This window comes from Diplotaxodon limnothrissa, linkage group LG10 (assembly GCF_057381915.1).
Source record: "Diplotaxodon limnothrissa isolate DT_005_m linkage group LG10, D_limnothrissa_male_GT1.1, whole genome shotgun sequence".
In the NCBI taxonomy this organism is placed as follows: Eukaryota; Metazoa; Chordata; class Actinopteri; order Cichliformes; family Cichlidae; genus Diplotaxodon; species Diplotaxodon limnothrissa.
Window position 1 is genome coordinate 11,810,450 of NC_140605.1, and position 21,739 is coordinate 11,832,188.

Genomic DNA, 21,739 nt, shown 5'->3' on the forward strand with positions numbered 1-21,739 from the left:
ATGCTTTTCATTTGTTCTGCCACACTTTGTCTTCCTTTAGAAAAAAAAAATAAACTAACATTTTCCAGCATGCTACTAATGCCTATGTCTCTGTACGTTTAAATCTTATTTTATACCTAAATTCACAGGGGTCTAGATCAGTCATTTTATCTATCACTGGTATGCAAGTAGTGCAAGGTATTGAAACTGTAGGTCTACCCATCTGCCGACTCAGCGTCATGAAAAAAAGCCACCACTTCCTTTCAAGATACATTCAGATACTGTATATTTCACAGTACAACTGGTTTCCATTAGTACATTACACTTCCATGGACAATTCTGTTTACATCATGTGAGATGTGTGTACTTTATGATTACAATGGGGACTTGAATGATAGAAATGCCCTATTTCGTTGCTGTGCTGCACAAATAACTACATTTTATTATTCTACTGTGTATGTGTGGAAACAAAAGGTATTACAATAGAATATTTGAGTCCCTCTTGGAAACCGTAGCACAAAGATACTATGACAATGTTGTAACTTTGAGGTATCTGAAGCCACAAATTGGCAAAATTGTGGCAGAATGTTAGTTAGAAGTATAACTTTTCTTTTCAGAGGAAAGACAAGAAAAAAAAAAAAAAAGAAAAAAAAAAGCTGAGCTGTCACAGAGAGGACATGTAACAGCAGTATGTGCAAAGATAAAGCAAAACAACTTTGCTGGGTGTGATGCACATTAGCAAGTTGTGACAGGGTGCAATGGGGTTAATCTAAGTTAACACACAAGTCAACACACTCATCCAGCATGTGCTAGCACTGAAAGGTAAATCCACCCTTTAACTATCACATTCAGACCATCTTTAAAATCCATTTACACTTAATCACCATCTGTTCCAATCTAATGACTAAATTGTGCTGTTGCTTAGAGACAGCTGTAGATGATACGCGTCCAAATCATAATAACGTTTAATATGTTTTTAAGAGTCTCACACGTGCATTTAGGTGTTAAAAGGGATTGGATTAAACTTTGCACTTGAGGTGTAGGAAATGACCAGAAGAGGAAGCGCCAAGGAATGCGAATTCGGCGTTTCAACATAAAAGCACCGTATTTAATTAAACCTTAAAGTTGACAATACAAAGGTCAGGGACAACTTCAATTTGAGATGTGCTGCACATTATAATCATTATTTGGAGTGATTTTTACTCTTCTCTTTTCTGCTGTCTTTAAATCATGAACCACTAGGAAAATGAGAAAAGCCTGAGGATGGATTTGCCCTTTAAACACCGAACATGACGGTGTACTGCATCGTTTTATTATTATTTTTAGATGTATTAAAAACACCCGTACACATGAATCCAATTTCTTTTCTTAAAGTTATCTGGAGTCTGAAGCTTTCCAGATGAAACTTGCTTTGATCAAAACAATTTTAAACTTGTGAAACTTTATAAAAAAAAATATATATAAAAAAATAATAATAAACCAAACACATACAGTCTTAGTGAGAACAGGAAGATAATATGTTGGATTTGAAGGCAAAGAAAAAGAAAGAGAAAGAAGAAAGAAAGAATAAGTAAAAGAAGTTTCATTTTGGAGGGTTTAACAGCTGTGGCTCATGTCTCCCATTAACGAATGGCTATCAGTCCAACATCGATGAGTTTCTGTATCTTCTGAGCAATAACTGGATTCTTTAAGTGGCTGAAAAACAAACAAACAAAATTACTACAAATCTGTACTATACAGTTAAAATGCAAACTGCATTGGAGGTAAAGCTGTCAAACTTACTCGCTAAGGGCCTGTGGGTCCTTCTGCATCTGCTCAAGGATCATACGCATGGCTGGGTCAGACATAATTTGCTGCACCTCTGGATCAGCCATGGCCCTTTTCTTCACTTCCTCAGGGCTGTCATTCCTCATGGCCTGACTTACCATGCAGCGCTGAATGCCTTCTGAGGCTTCCTGAAAGTGGAAAGAATTCAATTCAGTCTTTTGTCGCTCACTGTTCACGCATTAGAAATACAGTTATATCTGACATTACCACATTTCATTCATCAGTCTGCTCTCTTCACATTTCCAACACACAAATCTGTTTAGTTAAAAAAAATGTAATCAATTCTTTTTGATTCAAAAGTGATTGGACAACTAACTACTGTGTCAACCAGCAAACATGTAGCAGAAGTATAGAGAAAAAAAATTCTCTTTTCTGAGATATCTTTTCTACTCAAGTCCACATTTTTTGAAGCGTATAATATCCTGTAAAATACCTTTGAGGAAGAGTCAAGCTCTAGAGCCTTCTGGTATGCATCCATAGCTTTGGAATAGTCTTTCATGGCCTCCAGAGCAGCTCCTTTACGTGTGTAGCCCTTTACTGTGAACAAATGTCATAAACTATTTGTAAAATTACAATAAACTGACATAATTCTAGATGATACAGTTCAGGCAAAAGGCAAAAATGTAATTAATATAAAAGTTATTACTCACTGAAGGTGGGCTCTAGTTTGATGCACTCTTCACAATCCTGACAAGATAAAAGATTCTCATGGTTAGTCTTAAATGCACAATAAATGCAGAGGTATGCATAAATTACATTAGATTCACATGAACTCCTACTTGGAAAGGATGTGCTATACCTTCAGGGCAAGCTGAAACTCCAGCAGCTTTGTGTAGCAGGCAGCTCTGTTACTGAAGAGTTTGGCATCATTAGGGTTTCTCTTGATGGCCTCAGTGTAATGTTTCATGGCTAAGGGGTAGTCTCCTGTGAAAAAGAAAAGACAAGCTCATCTTTGTGCAAGTTCGAAGAAAAAAGAAGAAATGGCAGTCGAGCAGAAAGCACTGCAACTATTACAAACCTTTCTGGAAGGCATCGTTGCCCTTGCTCTTCTCTTCCAGGGCCAACTCTGGGTTGATATAGGCTAGTTTCTCCTGTTCCTTCAAAATCTTCTCTGCCTGCAAAACCAATTACAAAGTCATGGTAAGTGAACTTCAGTTCAGGTACTGTATACCAAGTATACACTATGTTTTTCTTTACATTCAAAATTTCAGTTAATTATAGACATTAAAAATCATTTTGCTAATGTGGTATTATTATTTTTTACTGTGCCAACTCTTGACAACATTAGCTAATCCATTTATTAACTATCTGGACTACTGCACCTGTTGACACTTCTTCAACACGTCAGGAGTTCGGTGCTCTGTCAAACTCTTGTTGAAATACTGAATTGCTTCTTTGTACTTTTCCTGCTTGAAGTACGAGTTGCCAATTCGAGCCAGGGCCCTATGAGGAGACAGATTATAGCAAGCATGTTATTACAGATAGTCAAGATCATTTGTTTACGCAACTTTAATAAAAGCCACTCAGGTGGAAAGTTAGTCAGTACAACACTGCTTCCTTGACACTACAATTCACAGTGTTTCTCTACTGGTCACTAAGTGGCCCCATTCAGTGTTGTTTTTGATTTCTGATGTGGGAAGTACACCCACACAGATGTATGTGGTTTTCATTCCTATCAGACTAAACATTTTCTGTAGGCTAAAACCTGTTTCATAATTTCCGTAAGCTCTCAAAACAATCGTGAAAAAGTAAAAGGCTATCTTTGTTCCACCAGAAATGTATCACCAGTAAAATAAAAGAACTCACTTAGCAATTTGTCTGTAGTCTTCTCTGTTCTCTCTGCCAACATCAATGGCTTTCTCACACAGCTCTCTGCACTTGTCAAAATCTCCCTTCTCAAAGTACACAGCTGAAATGACAACAAATACAAGCACATGTTAAACACAAATAGAATACATTAACCATTTTACGTCATGTTAGATAAACTAAAAACTGTATTTATATTACTGTGTATTCATTTATAGTTTATATCATAACTGTTTATGTTACAGTCACACAGCCACATTCTGGAGGATATTCCCAGATTCAGTTAAAAGGGCTAGATGTTACAGCCCCTGATAATGCAGGGACTGTAAAATATAGATGAAAAGTTTGTATGAGGTTAGTAAATGTTTAATATCTGAGAAAATATACCTGCTTGATTAGATATGTAAGTCATGTTTGTTGGGTCGTGTTTAATCGCTTCTTCATAATGTTTCAGTGCCGTTTCAAAGTCTTTATTCTTATATGCAGCATTCCCAAGCTCCTTTTCCTTTAAGGCCTGTTTAAAAAATATGAAATTAAGGATGAACAAAACTCAGACTATGGACTAATCAGAAGGTTGGATGTTTTAAAAAACAAACAAAAACAAAATGCAACAACATTAGATTATTTACCTTTCTCTTGTTTTCAGGGAGGTCTTCCTCTTTGGGAGGTGGCGGCTGAGTCTCTTTGGGTTTTGCGGGAGGAGGAGGAGTTGGCTCTTCATCCTCCTCCATCTCAGAGAGGTTTAGTCCAAGAAGCACAGAGAGAGTAGTCATCACTCTGGGATCCTGCAGCTTCCTGACGATGACAAGAGGAATAAGAGCCGATTCACATTTTGGAAATAAATCTTAAATAACCTTCATAACTTTGTGCTCCCATTATACACTTTTCATTACTATTCCAGAACTTTTGACAAATTCTAAATATAATAAAAGTAACCCAGATTACTTAAAACTTGAGTTAAATCTGCAGATTGTTTTTGAAAATGCACATACGTTCCAAGCTCAGATGGTTTGCTCTTGAGCTGCTCTAGCAGTGCTCTGTAGCTGGGATCTGCCAGCAGCTCACGAGTCCGAGGATCACTCTCCAGCTTCTGATACAAGTTGGGCATGGCAAAGGGATTCATCATTGTTTTCTCTGGTGAAGAAAAAGTCTGTGTTGATTGGTGGTCACAAAGATTTTTTTTTCACAAATATTCAAACTGTTATGGGATTAAATTCACTAGCTTTTATCTTTCTGTAACTTGTAGTATTTACCCACAGTCTGATTAAAAACACTCCAAACGCAAGTGGACTGTCTCCTTCATTTTGAAAACCTAAGCTCAAAAAAATGCATTTTCACTTCAGTGATGCTGTCAGCAGCCATCACAAAATCCTCTACCCACACAGAAACAAAAAGTGACTCACATGCCTCATTTCTGTGTAGCTCTAAACAAAAACACAATCCAGTCTTTACCTGCAAGCTTGGCCTCAATGTTCTGCAGCCCATCCTTTAGTTGCTGATTGCTTGGCTCCTGTCTGAGTCCCTCTTGGTAAGTTACTCTAGCATCATCCAATCGGCCAAGAAATTCCAATGCAGCAGCTTTACGGGAGTAGCCCTGGTTGATCACATTTCAAATATTTTAGACTGTCTCCTCAATTTTAATAACTATATATTCTGTCAACAAATCAACGGCATAAAAAAGGACATCTCACCTTCCCCCAATCAGGCTTGATCTTGATAGTCTGACAGGCATCCTGGAGAGCATTCTCATAGTTGCCTTTCTTGGCATAGGCAGCTGAGCGGTTACTGAACAGGACATGGTTGGATGGGTCAAGACTCAAGGCTTCGGTGTAGCAACGTATGGCCTCATCGACATTTCCAGCACTCAGCGCCTTGTTTCCCTGGTCTTTCAATGCTGAAGCCTATGAAGCACAGACAGACAGACATGTTTACAAAACCTCTGTTTTGCAGCTCTGCTGCTCCAAGAATAAATCCTTCACAGCTGCTACTGGCAGAAGTGAAAAAGGAATTGACAATCATTCAGCTGTTCGGGTCAAACAGGTGCAGAAGTCTTGCAGAGAGAAAATGTGTTTTTATTTTGTTACCACATTAACCTGAAAATGAGGCCTGCCTCACAGCAAGCAGGTGTAAACCCACTTTTGTTTCAGTTACAAATAATGATTTTTTTTTCTTTTAAAACTAAAACAGAGGTTAGATAGCTAGAAGTATATTATTCTAAAAGTTTTCTCTGCAGGAAGCCAGAGTGAATACAAAAGCAAAGCATACTGACAATTAGGGCTGTTCATATAACGATATATCAGATGACGATCGTTTCATTTTATGCTATCGTTTGTTTCGTGGTGTCACAAAATAAACTGTTTATGGCAATATTTTTTCATCGTTTTGATGGTCACTGTAGTGGCTATATTAATTTCTTAAAGTTCTCTCTTTCTCTTATATTTAATATAACCACACTACAGATGGACAAGCGGCTGTTATTATGCGTTGTGGTTAGCAACAATGACGGTAACACCATCGCGTGTCCGCTTGTTTATGTTCCACATAAACCTTTCACAATAAAGCTCTAGATCCTGTTGAGACTTTTCAAAATAAACTGAATCACGTGAAAAAGCAGAGTATTTACGGATGAGAAGTAAAAAGAGCCGCCAGGTGCTAAAAAATAAACCTTAGACTCAAACGTTAGAACAGGCTTTTCCCCGCAGCACGCCGTGTAATAAATACAAAGAAAACGGCGGCAGTTACAACTTATGTCTAAAAATGTATAGTTTCATGCATCTGTTAAAACACTCGACTCCAGCTACATGAGGCGCAGCTGGAAACACTTCCCACAAGTCGAGCTGCCCGAGATTCACAGAATATGTTACATTTGTGTGATTTATATCGTTATCGGGACGATAGAATTCTTATATCGGGATATGAGATTTTGGTCATATTGCACAGCCCTACTGACAATGCTAAAGAAAAAAAGGTTGTCAATATACTGTACACCCTTTGTCAATTAAAGCTGCTTGTTACAGTTTGAGAAGTAACCCCGCTGCACCTCCTCTGAATCTAACAGAATCAATGACATGCCAAGAAGAAAGGAGCACCACGCTACTCCAAAAAGGTTTTCTCACTCCCTGCTGGCTCCTCTTGAAAACTGTCTGATAAAACTCAAGTCCACTAACAACTAGCCACGGTAAAAAAAAAATGAAAAAAAACAACTTTCAAGTGTTATGTGGCACAACTTTCTCCCTAGCAGTCATTAGACCTAATCCAGTCTGAAATAACATAGCTACACCACAATCCCCTGCAGTGCTGTAGGGTTTGGTTTTGTCAAAAAATTAATTAAAAAAAAAAAAAAAGGTGAATAATCAGTAAATATTATGGAGCTTTAAGCAAGTTAAGCTGATTATATCACCAAGGTCCAGTTGTTGACCAAACACTTCACTTGGATACATCGTGTGAAGCATCAAGTAATCACAGTCTAGTCATTTTAGTTAGGGTGTAAACAATGTGCATATAGTTGTAAGAATCCACATATAATCTTTACTAAGTCGGTCCAAAATGAAAATGAAACCTGTAGATGTGTTGCACCATGGTGAATGCTGATCAAGAAACTTGAGGCATGCATCAAGTCTTACTTTCACAATGTGTCAAATCCTTAATGTAATAATTCTTATTTTAGCGTTATCCAGAAAATACAAAAAGGTTAAATAAAAAAATAATAATAATAAAATAATTAAACTCATGGACGAATTCCTCGCAACATCAGCACATTTCTAACTAGGCAGTGCCCTCTTTTGACTTCTAACGTGCACCACACTTATTGATTTTATGCTGGACAAATAGGTTACCGTGTCTGAGCGCAACAGTAGTTTTTAAGTAATAAAACAGCTCAGATATGAATGGATTTCATATCTGAGCTGTTATGCAGAACGTTCGAGAGGACGCGGCAGCTGACGACAACATGCGGCTGTAGCCATGACAGCTTCGCCTGTGTGTGCATCTAGAATGATCCTCCGGTGTGAGTGCAGACTGCCGATGGCACCACTGAAGCTAATCCAAAAATACTCCTGCAGCATGTGCTTACAGACCGAATGCTGCAATTTAAGCTAACAGTCGTCTGCTTTCGTTTTATAAATGGGTTACAGAGGATTGGTTTGTTTGTTTCTTAATAAAATAAAGGCTCTCTGTTTTTTCTTATCCTGACATACTGATAATGTTCACGTTGTGAGCCAAAGATAGCCGTTTGACTGAGATTTGGTAAGTTGTATTTTGCCCATGTTTGCAGAAGGCTAGAAGGCTGGTTTACAAGACCGAGCCTACACTATCCATTGGCAACAGCGGCAGGCAAACCTTACAGGGATAATTTTACGTAAAAAGCAAGTGTGACAAATTAAGTTGCCGCACGTTAGCTTAACAGTTAGCTAACCTTGTCGTGTGCTATCACAAGTGAGACAACCTTGCGCAAATAAACATTCAAGTTAATTTCTCAATAAATTCAAGTTAAGTTAAGCAACACTACAGTTTAGTACCGTCAAAATGTTCCGTGACGGGTGAAAACGGCAAGCCCAAATGACTACAACACCTTACTAAAGAGATTACGCTAAGCTAACAAGCTAACTAGCAAACAGTGAACGGTCAGTGTAAAGAGCTGACTAACCTCTCCGACCTCCAAATTATTGTAAAGAAATGTTAGCCTAAAGCAACTCAAATGAATACACAAATATGTCTTACATATGCCAATTAGAAAGTCATAGTTATTAAATAAGTAGCAGGACACTCACTTTCTCCATGGTGTAAGCATGAGGTTCCTTTCCAGAAACTACTGTGAACTAGCGCCTCCCCCTCAACAACATGCAGGTTGCCAGTTTGGGAGGTAGAAAATCCGTAATCAGCTTCCAGATGAGTGTACCCGTGAGGGGAATCTGAGGAACATATATAGCACCGTAGCTGAAACTTCCAGAAGATGAGCGAAAACCCGGTGCTACGTTACACAAGATGTGTTACTGGCTCTCTGTGCAGCACAGAGATGAGGAAGTGGTTGGAAGTGAGGGCATAAACATATTAACATGAATTAACATTCATTCAAAAATATTATTTAGACCAGCAACTTATTTAAAGCCTGTGATGTTTGTATCTATTTATCTTTGGCACACTAAAACAGATAAACACCACATGCAGACAATGTCCAAGACAAAATCTCAGGGTTACTGACCCACAGTTGCACTAGGCTACGAGTTAATGAGTCTGTTGTTTAGTGATTAGGTTGGACTGTGTGAGATCCCTGTTTCCAAGAAAGAAAAAAAGCTGGGGTGCTATGGAAAAGGTCAAGAAAAAATGTGCATGCAATCAACATGACTACAGTGAAGCTGGGATTTGTTATGTTGTAATTGCCTCTTCTTTTAACATTCTATTTGGGATCTTTATCTTTACACTTTGGGGCCTGCTCCCCTCCGCCCTATGTTTTCAGTGCCTGACAGGTCTGTGTGGGGGAGCTCTTTATCAGCTGGACAAGGTGTAACATTTTTGAAACACACAGTTTTAAAAGCTCAAAATTTATGGCACACCCATTGCTGGGCCAAAACTGGTCACCTTGGCTTTATGTTTGACATTCCTGCTACTGATGAAATCTCTTTTGCCATTTTACTCTTAAATCGTTTAACTATTTGGACCAGTGGACTTTTGCAGGGTAATAAACCATCCCCATTTTTATTCAGAAAGACTAGTTGTAAGCTCTTCCATAAAGAGGCCAAAACCTATTTCTTTCTTTCTTGTTTAATTTGTTGCTCTGTGTTTTTTTTTAATCCATAACCTTTTAGAAACAGGATTTTACAATAGGGAACTAGATAGAGGTTTTTTGCCCTTATTCATTATAAACTGTGGGATTCTGAATTCATCAGCAACAGTATTATATTATCCTAGTAAACATGTATGAACAAATCCCAGTAAATATTTCATTTCCAATTGCTTTTAAACATTTGCACTGTCACTGTCTCTATGGAATCCCAGAAAAAATCATTTCAGCTCTGCTGAAATGATTAGGATTTTTTTTCTCACCTGGAATAAAGTCTCAACTTCACAAATTATCTGTTGATCAAAGAGTTTCTCAATGGATCAAGAGGACGTGGAAGACATTCTGAATAGACCATCGGTGCTGCTGTTGCTATGGATTCACAAAGCCAGAAAAGTCAAAACATAGAAGCCAAGATCAAAAGGTGGCCTTCGAACTCACAGCACATTGAGCCTCAGGCACTACACAAAACCAAGAGCAGAGATGGCACTGCTTTAAACCTTTGCCCGCGTCTTTTCTTCTGCACTCACCCCAAGATGGCCTCATTTTCATTTGATTTTCATCTCCTGAAACACCACCAGGACTGATAGCATCCACATTTCACCATGACAAAGACTTTAGCAAATGAGGCGAAGCTTATAACGCAAATTTTACATTCCAGTTCTTTGGATTTGGGTAAGGATGAGAAATCCATGTTTTCCTGTGGTAAACAGCACACTAAGAGAAATGAATGACAGCTGTGTGTGGAAGTAGGTTTAAAAAGTAACACAGGAAGCCCGCTGGCTGTTAGTTTGCTCTTTGTCTCACTCCCCCATCTACTGGAAGACAGGGGTAAACAGATTGCTGTTATCACACAAATACACACACATCCTACTGTTTCTGTCTCCGCTTGTGTGAAATGCTAATCATGTTATAATCTGCATGTTTATTTCCCTTCACTGAGTCGTGACTTGCTTTATATTCCACTGCAGTCATGTTCTGCACATCCAGAATTCAGTCATATTCATCTTTTGTTGTGAGGATAATAATGTTGCAACTATTGTGATCTTAACAACATGAATGTAAAATTTCACTTTGCTTAAAGGACAAAACACCTGCAGTCATCATATTGCTGTTATAGTTTCCTAATGAATGTGCAGTAATGTAATTTATGTCTGTAGAGGTAATACAAGTTGGTTAAATAAAGGCCAGCCTGACAGCCTAAAGGTCAGTTTTTATCTAGGTCAAATTAAACTTTGATTCCTATTTATTGTTAATGATTGACAACAATTATAGTGCATAAATGTGAACTTTTGAAGCTTCTGAAGCAAAACATAACAGAAAAACTTTGCTTTTTAATCATTGCTGCAAATATTCTAATTTATCATTATATTATTATTTATCATTATGGGTATAATAACACATAACATGTGCACCAGGTGACGGCCAAATAACTATTAAAATATCACCTGTTTTTATTAGAATTATTTTTAACCTGGAATTTAAAAATTATGTCACGTGCAGTTGTGGTCGGAAGATACACTCATGAATGTGATAATAGCTTTGCACGTTTAATGATTTCTTAGAACTGTTTTTCCAGAGTGGAATTATTCCACTACATACATCTTTAATGACTTTAAATTTAATTAATTTAACAAATTCTACCAATTTTGCCAAGAATTATGGTTAAAAATTCAGTCAGAATTATGACAGATGGTTGATGACAGCTATCAAACCTTTCACCCATATCAGGGTGGGTGTATTCTTGTATTTGAGCCTGTATGTACACATTTGAACCAGTGTGTATTAGAAAAAAATCCCCCAAAAAATTAGAACTTAAAACTTTTTAAAGTCATTAAAAAAGGGATGCTGGAAAAAGAACAGTTCAAAGAAAGGATTAAAAACCACAAATTACCATGACATTCATGACCTTTCCTGATTGCATCTAAAATTCTGACCACAGCTAATACATGTATAATCATTTTGAATACAATATTACCAAAAAAGGGCTACAGTGCTTAACACAAGAAAGATTCCCGGTTTAAGGAGGAATACAAACCCCCTGGGAGGGTTGCATCGGAAATGACATTCGGTGTAAAATAAAAATATCTGATATGAAATATGTGGATCCATCCACTGTGGCGACCTCTTGTGTATAAGAGAACAGCCAAAAGCAGATGATCAAAAAACATCACAAACAAAAGGTAATAGCTCACAAATAATATAGATGTCACGGTAATTATTTTTGACCAGCTGTGTTTTCCGTTATTTCAGGCTGTTTACAAAGTCCAAGCTTGCGTATAGACCGTGAAGGCATCACCTGTCACCGTAGAGTTTTGGCGCTTTCAGAGGTGCTGAATTTTCACTTCTGTTGTCTTCCTTTTTTTTGTAATACTTTGTCAAGTTTTCGCCAACAAAGACCTGGTCATTTATGTAGAATCTTCACAGAAAACGGTTTGGTTCTGTAAAAGCACGACACTTTGAACTTTCAGGCAGTAACTGTATGACTAGCTTAGCTTATTAGCTAGTGAGCCAGAGCAAGATAAATTAGCTTAGCTTACTACTTTCCAAGTTAGTTAACCTCCAGCGCTACACAGAAAACCAAGCTTAAGGTCTTTTTCTTTTACCTTTGTTTTCCCTGCTTAAAAAGTCCTGCCAGTTAAATAAACTTCAATCTAAGCAAGTACAATGAAGAGACAGGAAAACCAGGCGGCCAGGCCTACATCAGGTTGGTAAAAAATAAATAAATAATAACTTCACAGTCTGCACACCAGTGTATTCACCTCCACCTCATAGTCATTGATTTCTTTGACTCCAGCCAGGTTGTGTGATAGAGCGTTTGTGTATGGATAAGTGTAGCAAGCTGTGGAGTTTATCTGTACACAGTTAAATAGGTTAAATAATGAACAGTCAGTGAGTATGTGGTGTCATTAAGCATCATGATTCGCTGTGGTTCGTTCACTTGTCTTTCCTCTGCCGTTTTCTCCAGGCTGCCTCTCTGTGCCGCTCTTTAACCAGAAGAAACGAAACAGGGTTCCTTTGACAGCTCTTCCCTCTGAGAATGAATTCTTTTCCCACAGCGAGTACACACCAAACACCAGCTCAGCCATATCTCACAATCCAGCAGGTGAACTGTTCATTCTCTAAGCTTCTGCTTTATTTCTGACACTAGATGTCAGTGTATCCACAGAAAAATTAAACATGCTTTTAGGTATGCTTGAGTTTACATGTTTTTAGAACATTGGTTAGCATTGTAAAGTCATTTATATAACCCTTCACATCTACAGACAGAAGCTGTTGTTTGTTGTGATAGTTTACCTATGAGAATTGACCTTTTGTTTAGGTGCCTTTGGGTGTTACCAGGTCTCAGGTTCCCCTTCTGGTGTCTCTCAAAGCCAACAGTGGAACAGACAAAGCAACTCACAGTCTGCTCCAGCCCAGCAGTATGGCAGCAACAGACCTGCCCCTGGACCTGCCCCTTCAACTAGAGCCTATGGACCCATACCTCATCCATACAAAGCTAAAGAGAAAAGGTGTCGTTAACTGATCATGTAGCGTCTCTCTTTTCTTATAGCTCATGTATGTAGACTGCTAAAATATACCCACATGGTATTTAACTGGATGAATTGGTCTGTGATAATGACATGTGGAAAAGTTTTCAGAACCATGGATATTATCATTGCACTTCAAGGTTCTTGTTTAAGCTGTGATTTTATAGGCACTTAAATTAGTGCCTAGATGACAGAGACCAAAGAAATTCAAATGTTATCTTTTTAAAAGTTTAAAGCATGTCACGGGACTACTGTTTGTTGAATGCTGGGCTTTCATTTCAGCTCAGTGATGGGACAATCCAGCAACGCACTGGGACAGCAGGATTCCAGCTCTGTCATCAATTTCAGACAGAGCACATATCAGGGCCCTCGCAGTAGCGAGAGTGGACAAAGCCAGCCAGTGCCCCATACAGGGTTATCTCAGATGGGCCGGAAGTCATCTTATGGAACACCCAGTTTCACGCATCAGTATTCCCAGCAGTCTAGAGCTCTTCCTCCTCCAGTTCCACCACCCAGGAGGCAGTCTGCTAATGCTCCGGAGCCACAGAAGAACGCCTGGAAATTTACAAACAGCTTTGAGCCACTGAGATCCCCTTTTGAGGTTAAAATGAGCTCAAATCCACAAAACACTCTGCGACCAACTCCAACTCAGGTAGAAATTTATACAAAAAAAATGATATGTTTATGACAGGTAGCCACAAGTTTCAATTAATGTTTAATGCACTTTTGCTGAACCATGCAACATTTGTGTGTGTTGAGCAGGCAGCATTTCCAGTGAAACCAGCCACCGAGCACTCACTGAGGATCCTGACTGCAGTTATTGATGGCATGAGGCACTGGAGTCAGTTTAAAGACAAAGTGCCTTATTTATTTGAGATATTCGGTGAGCTGATTTGTTATCCCAGCTGTGCTCTCACTGGTTTTATTTTTATTTTTTTGAAGAAAAACACCATTAATCTGACAGGCTTCACTTCCCCCTCAGCTACTCTAGACTCTGCGGTCACAGTTGGTCGCTACGGAGCAAAGAACTTCCTCCTGAGAGATGGGAAGGAGGTTGTGCAGTGTGTCTTTTATGAAAATGTGAGTCGGGGAAAAAAATTCAAACAAATGTGGCTTGAATGTAAAATGAGTTTTACAGGGACAGTATGGTTCACAATACAGAAAAGGAAAGTAAAGCCTCTTTCATGGTCAGTTGCAACTTACTGCAACTTTAAAATTTAACATACTAACTGAGTCTTTCTCACTATGTGATGGTGGACTGTCTGGAAATGACCTTATGACCCTTCACAGATTGATGGGCAGCAACAATTGTTTCTCTAAAATCACTGCTGTGTGGCAACACACATCTGAATGGACAAACCTGCAAACTGCCAAAACGTCTGCTCTCACATACTGATGATCCATTGATCAAATCCATTTGATTATCAGCACTGGCTGCTACTTGCACTCTTAATTCCTTTGAAACAGTATTGGTGCACTTTCCACAAACTACTCCTGCATTTTATCTTAGTCTTCATCAAAAAGTGTAATATGTCAAGTGTTACTTTTTATCTGGGGTTGGATTTATCTGATTTTAGGATCTAATAGAGATCAGATATATAAAAATCTTAGAAATGAAAGAGGTTGTACTTTCTTTTTCAAAAAAGTGCATACAAGTACATAATCTTTACAAAGGCTTTTACATGTGCTGAAACCAGTTTGAAATGTTTAAACTATTGCCAAAAATGAAACAGCACTGACTCATTTTTGACTCTGGTCCAACAGGAGCAGGTACTGCCCCGCCTGATCCGAGGTCAGGTCCATCGGTGTGTGGGTAACTATGACCGCAGTAAAGATGTCCTGATGTGTGTGTCTGTGAGGCCGGCTCTGCCTTCAGAGCTGAGAAATGCTCAGGAAGCTGTCAAAACCTGTGATGCAGAAATGCGGGCGCTGGTCAAATCACTCAGTGAAGTCTGAGCAGAAAAGCAGCAGCTGCAGAGCATACCAGTGTTCGGGTGTACGCAGGAGCCAAGCTCAGTGCTGTGTTCTCTAATTGGTTTTAGCTGCAAGCCCAAGTAGTTTTAACACTTAAACTGTTGAAGTTTTTGACCTGTAGAGGGTGCTGTTTCCATTCACTTGTATTTTATAACAGCTGAGCTCATGCTTGTGTTCATGTTGTTTTGCGTTTATCCCTAAATAAAAAAATAATAATTTAACCAAAACCTAACTGGAAAGTAAAACCTCTCTTATTTTTTTTTATAACTTACGAAATATTTTTATTACAAAGAAAATTCACAAAACAGCAGAACATTGTTTAGAGGTTAATTCAGGTAAAAGCAGACATGATGAGGTAATATCTCAAAATATATCTTTGAAAAACGGGGCAGTTAGGAATAACATGTGATATCAAGTACAGTTAGTTTATTTACAGTCAAACATCACAATGGAAAAAAACAAGAAATTCTACTCTAGCAAAAACAGTTTCACCAGTGCCGAGACTTTACACACAACGGTTCAACAAAGAGGGGAATAAGTCCAGTGCAGTCACACCAGTCATTCCCACACAGTCGAGCACAGTATAAGGTCCAATACAATACCAACAGATGGCTCCTGATCTTTTGAATATGGCAACAAAATCACAGTAATTTTCTTCATGTCTTTACGGGAACCCAAATTTGGGAATTATTTCAAAAGTTGAATCCATTATCAAACTCCAACCCAATATTAAACACGAATACGCACAAACACCCACTAGAAAAGGGAGTCTAGCTTGATGAAGCTGGCAGTGTACGGGGACAGGATGCGGAGAAATGTTGTCCTTGCAACATGACAGAAATGGTGCCAACGCTTAAAAGGAGGAATGGATTGATAAAAACACACCAACACATTAGCTTATTTAAGGGAGGGAATTATTTTAAGCCACGTTTTCACATGAGCTCTGCAGAGATAACCAAAGTTCAGTTTGTACAGCTCCCTCCTCCACCACTCAAAATTTATTTTAAATCACATAATACAAGGATGCCAGGAATTAATCTGTTAGCTGCATGTCACAACCTCTTAATACAGCAATTCAAGTGATTTATCGCTTCCAGATAATTGGCAAAAACGTCTCAGGGCATAAGTACACTGCTTTTCCTTTTTTTTCCTCCCCTCCCTCTTCTCTCTCTTATTATCTCCAAGGATTCAGTGACATCTTTTTTTTCCACCAGAACATTTTCTCAAGTTAATGAGATCATACTGCATCAAGTACAGGAGTAACGCTGTGAGGGGGGAAAAAATTAGAATAAGAAATAACATCAGACAACAGGATCCAACATTTTTCAGCAGAAAAAAGATGATTACCTGATAATCGTATTAAACACTTGTCTTGGTTATGTTAAAAGGCACAAGTTGGTCAGATCATGTTTAAAATCTAGATCAGTCCCACCGTTGACGAAGCCCATCTTATCATGCATCTTTAGAGACAATTCCTGCACGGCCTTGCCTTTTGCAATCATTTTGTTCCTGAATTAAAATGTTTTCGTTTTTGTGTGTTGTAAGACGGAACAAAACGAGCGAGTTACATTACACGAAATAGATCTGAGGGGAAAAACATTGACAAAAAGGGATGCAGTATCTTATCTTTTTTTTTTTTATCACAACACCATTCTGAAACAGCTACTCGTTAGTCATCACGAGTCGCCTCTTTGAAGAGACAGTTTTCCATTCGTCCTCACAGCAGGTCTGGTGCTGTGTGTTTTGTCCTGTTCTTTGCAGCAGCTACTAAAAAGCGATGTCTTCGAAAGCTGTGACGTCTCCTCGTCACCCACTGGTTCGCTAGCCTGGTCATAAAAACCGGGAGGCAGAAAAAGTCTGAGGAGAAAAAAAAATCCTTCAAAGCCTCAGCGTTCTCTCATTAAAGTGTTGTTCTGAAAGCTCAAACATCAGCTCGGTTAAATCCACAACGTATTTACAGTCTAAACACCCAGACACGCAGGTCCTGACGTGTGGATTTTTTTCACTTGATTGATCATGTTGGCTCTGTTTTCAAAATGTAATGTTTCTGAAAACCTCTTAGTGAAATATTATTCGATTGCTTGAGTTATACCGCCCCTTATTTTCATGCTTCCAGTCTGCATTGGAATGTTACATACTGTACGCTGACTTGTTTCTTACCATAAAAAAAAGAAAGGAAAGGAAATCCTAATATTTTTCATATTTGTTATGTTTGCAGTCATTTTCTCAGTTTCATCAGTCTTTGCATCTTCTGACTGCTTCATCTCCAAACCTGCCGGGAAGAAAACAGATGTGTCGAAGTGGAAAACACTAATCGTAACCGCAGAGTATTGTTACAGCAGAAAACTTCCCGTTTAAATTGACTGGATTAATAACGAAGAGATGCAGGAAGACGGTTTGTTTTCTTGTTTCTGCCGTCAGCTTTAGTTCTTGCTCAGAGGGGGCTTCCCAAGCAGCATCGTCTTTAAAACAAAAAAAACAACAACAAAAAAACACGATGCAGGTGTCTTCGTGTGACATTAAGCCCAGATTAGAGAGGATCGTCAGGAAGAGGAGAAGAAAAACAAGACATAACTATAAGAGCGTGGGCAGCGGGGTAGGGGACAGCTGCTCCTTCGGTGCATATTTAGCAAAAAAGGGCAAGAAGACGGTGAGCATGACTCCCACTATAGCCAGCATGTAGCCCCAGCCGATCTGGCACTCGCCAGCGTAGTAGATGTCAGAGTCTCCGCAGAAGGACCGGACCAGTGTGGAGTTCAGGCCGAAAGGGTACACCAGCAGTCCGGTCGCCATGATGAACACTGCAAAGAAGATACAGGACAAAACGCGTGAGACGGTGTACACTGCCTTATGAAGACTTGTGGAGCAAAGATTTAACACAAATGCATATGAAAAGCATGCCGATTTATGAATGTTTTCAATTTTAAAGGGGACCTGCTGTGCTTTTCCTTATTTTCTGTCATGCACACACTGTTGGTAAATGCAGATTCAAATAATGAGGTCAGCATATGTACATTTAATCTCTGTTAGCTGAAAGCTCAGGCTTCAGACTGCTCTAAACTCTTTGTTTCAGATGGTTTTCCCACTCTTGGCTTTGTGTGGAGTCGGCAAGTATGCATGTCGCCAACATGGTCGGTTCAGGTGCACGCAGAAGCCCCACCCACCTGCTGTTCAAACCTTCAGTTCAGAGCAGCGATTTGCAAACGTTTTACTGCATGGCCCACTTTTGGCTCAGACACACCAGAATCGTCCTTGCAACTATGTAAAATTGGAGTTTATTAAGTGTCCAGATGCCACAACACCCTCAACCTCTGGGTGATGATCACTTTTGATTGCAAGCGACTGTATATTTCACCTGTTAGGAGGCAACCGGTCTTCAACTGCGGTCCGACTCAGACTAACTACAGTCCCTCTTAGTCAGATTATTTTGATTATTTTAACATTGAGGATGATTTTGAACTGTTAGTCATGCAAAACTACAGACTCAAAAGTATAAAAATGTAGGAAATATTTTATATATAAAATCTCACTAAGAAAAAGATGTAGCCCTGCAACAGACTGGCAACCTGTCCAGGGTGTACAACACCTTTCACTCTATGGCTCTGTTCAACCCTAAACTGGTTAAAATGGATGGAGAGAATAGCTGTTTGTTTCTGACATCCCGATGGCTGCACATGGCATTGTATTGTTTGTGCACTTGTATGCCAAATGGGAACCACTTGGTGGCAGTAGAGATTTTACAGAAACAGTCTCTCTGTGATTCAAGTGTGCAATTTAGCTACTTCATCAGTGCTGAAGTGCCTCCATTTGCAGTAAGATTTTTGATTTGTTGCCATATGCTGCATATATAAAACTGAATCATGAGCTTGGACAGCTTTAAAAGTCCAACAGTGGCAGAACAGAGCTTTTAATGTATTGAACAACAAAAGCACAGATGACCTGTAATTGACCAAACCTTCCAGTGAGAAATGATTCATGTGTCCTTAGATCAGTTTGCACTCCTCGCTGTAAAGCTGTGGCGCTCCTTAATAAACAAAACTGTCCCCTTCTGCACTTTTGTGATGGTCAGCTTTCCGGCGACACTATCCTCGGCAGCAATGCAGCCAGAGAGTGGCTCACTTTTACAAATTGAGTCAAGTCTCCTAGCTCGTGCTGCCAAGCAGTTATCGACTGTGCTATGGGCTATCACTGCTGCTCTTAGTCATTCTGAGTGCCCACTGCATTTCCATTACAATTCCAGGTGTCATAGTTGTTTCAGGTTTGGAGCACTGGGTTACAGGAAAAGCTTGGATTTCTCAAAGTGGGTAGCTTTCTAGAAAGCTACAGCAAACATTTCTTTTATTACGCCAAATTGATTTTAGGAGATGTCAGTTTTTCTGCTTTCAAGGGCAGCAGTTTCATGGTCAGCGGGAAACAATGCTCATACGAGAGCTACAATGCAGGAGCTGTATGAGTATCAAATCGATGCTTTGTGTGGGCAGCAAACAGTTGCCATCAACAAGGATGAGGAGGGAGGAAGCTTGCAGTGATGCTTTAGTTGCACACTGGGGACTCTGGGAATGACTGTTGTGGAGGGGGAAAAAAACATCAGAACGATGAGAAGGAATCACAAAGAAGGGAGCATGAACAGGTCAAGGCGAGCTATCTCCTGAGTGTGGTTTGTCAAGCATCCCGTTGTCCCTCTCTCTCGGAGCTCAGCCGTCCCAGCTCCCCATGTGTTATCTGTGGGGGCTCGACACCTCAAAGCTAATGACACTTTAATGACCTTCTTTATCAAAGTATTCTCAGCTTTTGTGGAAGAAACACAAAGACACACACGTGTGTGTTTGCAACCCAAGGCTGCTTCTCTACAGCGCTGAAAATGATGGCATTCAGAGCAAACCTGGACACAAAGCCAGGGTGGGTACGCGAACAACAGCACTGCCTGCATTTCAAAGGAATGAAATCCAGGAAGCAGCGTCGAGTAAGTATCAGGTGAGCAGAATGAGGGCTGGATTTTATCAATAAGACCAGGACAGAATGCGGCTAAGTGTCTGGATCAGATAAGCTGCAGCCTGGGCTGACTCCATCTCTGCGAGTTTTTAATGAGGGATGAGGAAAAAATCTGCCAAAAGAAAAAAGCAACTTAATTCAGAGAATAACTAAAAATGAATCAATTTGTCTTTTAAATCTAAAGCAAAGAAAACATCTTAAGAAGGGCTTCCAGCAATTTTACACATCAAAGTCTGTGTACAACTTTACGACTCCATATGTAAAAACAAGAGCTGGGAAAAGCTGGAAACTGAGAGGATACAAAGCCTCCTCAACTCGTACCTTGGACATAAGTGAGCTTCTTAGAGCTTAGAGGCTTAGAGCTAAATTTGCTGCCAACACACACCAAAATCTCTCACCCCACCAGTTGCATTGTGGGTATTAAAGGCAGCAGGTTTTTGTCAGTGAAGAAGAATGGGATGCATTGAAAGCAGCGTCACTGTTTAATTCTTTGTTTTAATTCATTTCTAACCTAACTGCACAGACTGAACTCTATGCAGGGTGAATAATGTGGACTAATCATGTCTGTGTAAGAAAAATTACACAATCTTTTAGATTGCACTGCAGCGTGGAAGAGCTTAATTTCAAAGGGGTCTTACACGCCTCAGTGGTCTAATCCTATGAGGAATGGACAGTGTGATATAAGAACCTGACATGACACCATGATGGCTTGCAAAGAGGCCGAACATTTTCATTGCATGCACAACTAGGAAGCCTCCTTAACGTGGCAAACTGAACACATCTGAGCTGCTGGTATAATGAAGTAACAAAAAGCAATCGCATAAAAGCAGAAAACTGAAAACTCTCTTGTTATTTAGCTCAGATACAGGGATTTTAATGAGCTGTGCAATGTTGCCCTTGAGCTGTAAAAGGCCAACTTCATTCACCTCCTTGTACCCCCAAGTAGCAGACTGTTTACAATCAACCCATAGTCAGCATTTGTCGGAGCAGAAGATGGCATGGAAAGACCGGCTTAGCCAGGCCTTCTTTCCCAGGGAGAGGAATAAGAGTGAAGAGGCGTAGAGAGAGTGTGTCAGTCCCAATCAGATGAGTGCTGCTGAGTATGCGAGGCTATCATAATAACTCAGAGATGATGAGACAGTGAATCGTGGAAGGGCTTCAAGTCACTAATGTGTCCCAGTTTCATTGCAAACGTTCCAGAGAGACTCAAAAGAAGACCACGACAAACTTTAAAGGGTAAGATGGCAAAACTCCCACTCGCTGCATTCACTTTAACCAATTAGACCTTTGTCTTATTTCAAAGTAACGAAAAAAAAACCCAAACACTCAAATCTGATATTTGGTTAGAAGCAGGTACTTCGCAACAAACCAGTGCTTATTATTGTCCCATTCATAATGCTGCCCTTCAGAATACTTGCACTCATATTTGTCTTTTCTTTAAAAAAAAAAAAAAGAAGAAGAAGAAGAACGAAAGGAAAAAGTGTCCTTGGAAAACTCCGTGCGTTCTGTTTCTCATGACTGCCAACTTGCCTGACTCTTCACTTCATTAGCTTTGAAGTGGGTGCAGAATTCAGACAGAGGGAGTAAAATAACGATTAGGAGAAGCCAAAGCAGCCAGAAGCATCGCAGAGCACTACACTTCATTGTTCCTGAAATCTGGCCTGGTTTCACAGGTAGCTACAAGGCTGCGGAGGCCTTTGTGTAGACTAATAAACAGCAAATACCTTTATGTGCATTCTTCTTTTTTTCCCTATGAAGGTTTGTGTGTGTGTGTCTACAGCAAAGGTAGCTGTAGATGAGGGAAACAAAATTAAATAAAACAGATCAGAACGTATTGTACTGCCATACAAAGATT

The 21,739-nt window shown here is 39.5% G+C and overlaps 3 protein-coding genes across 4 annotated transcripts in view; 1 reads left to right on the top strand and 2 right to left on the bottom strand.

Moving 5' to 3' along the window:
- Nucleotides 1-194: 194 nt before the first annotated feature.
- stip1 (stress-induced phosphoprotein 1) lies at nt 195-8,489 on the bottom strand. Its single transcript, XM_085364402.1, has 14 exons — nt 8,382-8,489; nt 5,304-5,513; nt 5,065-5,206; nt 4,605-4,746; nt 4,242-4,407; nt 4,000-4,126; nt 3,613-3,715; nt 3,129-3,249; nt 2,825-2,921; nt 2,606-2,730; nt 2,457-2,493; nt 2,240-2,343; nt 1,762-1,934; nt 195-1,674 (listed from the first exon to the last, which is right to left on the bottom strand). Exons 1-14 carry the CDS (start codon nt 8,388-8,390, stop codon nt 1,602-1,604), a joined length of 1,629 nt encoding a protein of 542 aa, XP_085220528.1. The 5' UTR covers nt 8,391-8,489; the 3' UTR covers nt 195-1,601.
- Nucleotides 8,490-12,035: 3,546 nt separating this feature from the next.
- Nucleotides 12,036-14,874, top strand: spata22 (spermatogenesis associated 22). Of its 2 annotated transcripts, none has more exons than XM_085363537.1 (7): nt 12,036-12,095; nt 12,357-12,494; nt 12,711-12,900; nt 13,201-13,570; nt 13,678-13,801; nt 13,901-13,998; nt 14,683-14,874. In XM_085363537.1, the coding sequence occupies exons 1-7, from the start codon at nt 12,056-12,058 to the stop codon at nt 14,872-14,874; spliced, it is 1,152 nt and encodes a 383-aa protein (XP_085219663.1). In that variant the 5' UTR covers nt 12,036-12,055. The 2 variants fall into 2 exon arrangements, with proteins under 2 accessions (XP_085219663.1, XP_085219662.1); XM_085363536.1 differs by having other exon boundaries at nt 13,681-13,801.
- A 2,592-nt stretch (nt 14,875-17,466) lies between these two features.
- Nucleotides 17,467-21,739, bottom strand: part of lhfpl7 (LHFPL tetraspan subfamily member 7) — a 128,963-nt gene continuing 124,690 nt past the window's right edge. The window contains exon 3 of the mRNA XM_085363538.1: nt 17,467-17,693. Coding sequence (XP_085219664.1) covers nt 17,467-17,693 — 227 coding nt within the window. The remainder of the gene's footprint in view (nt 17,694-21,739) is intronic.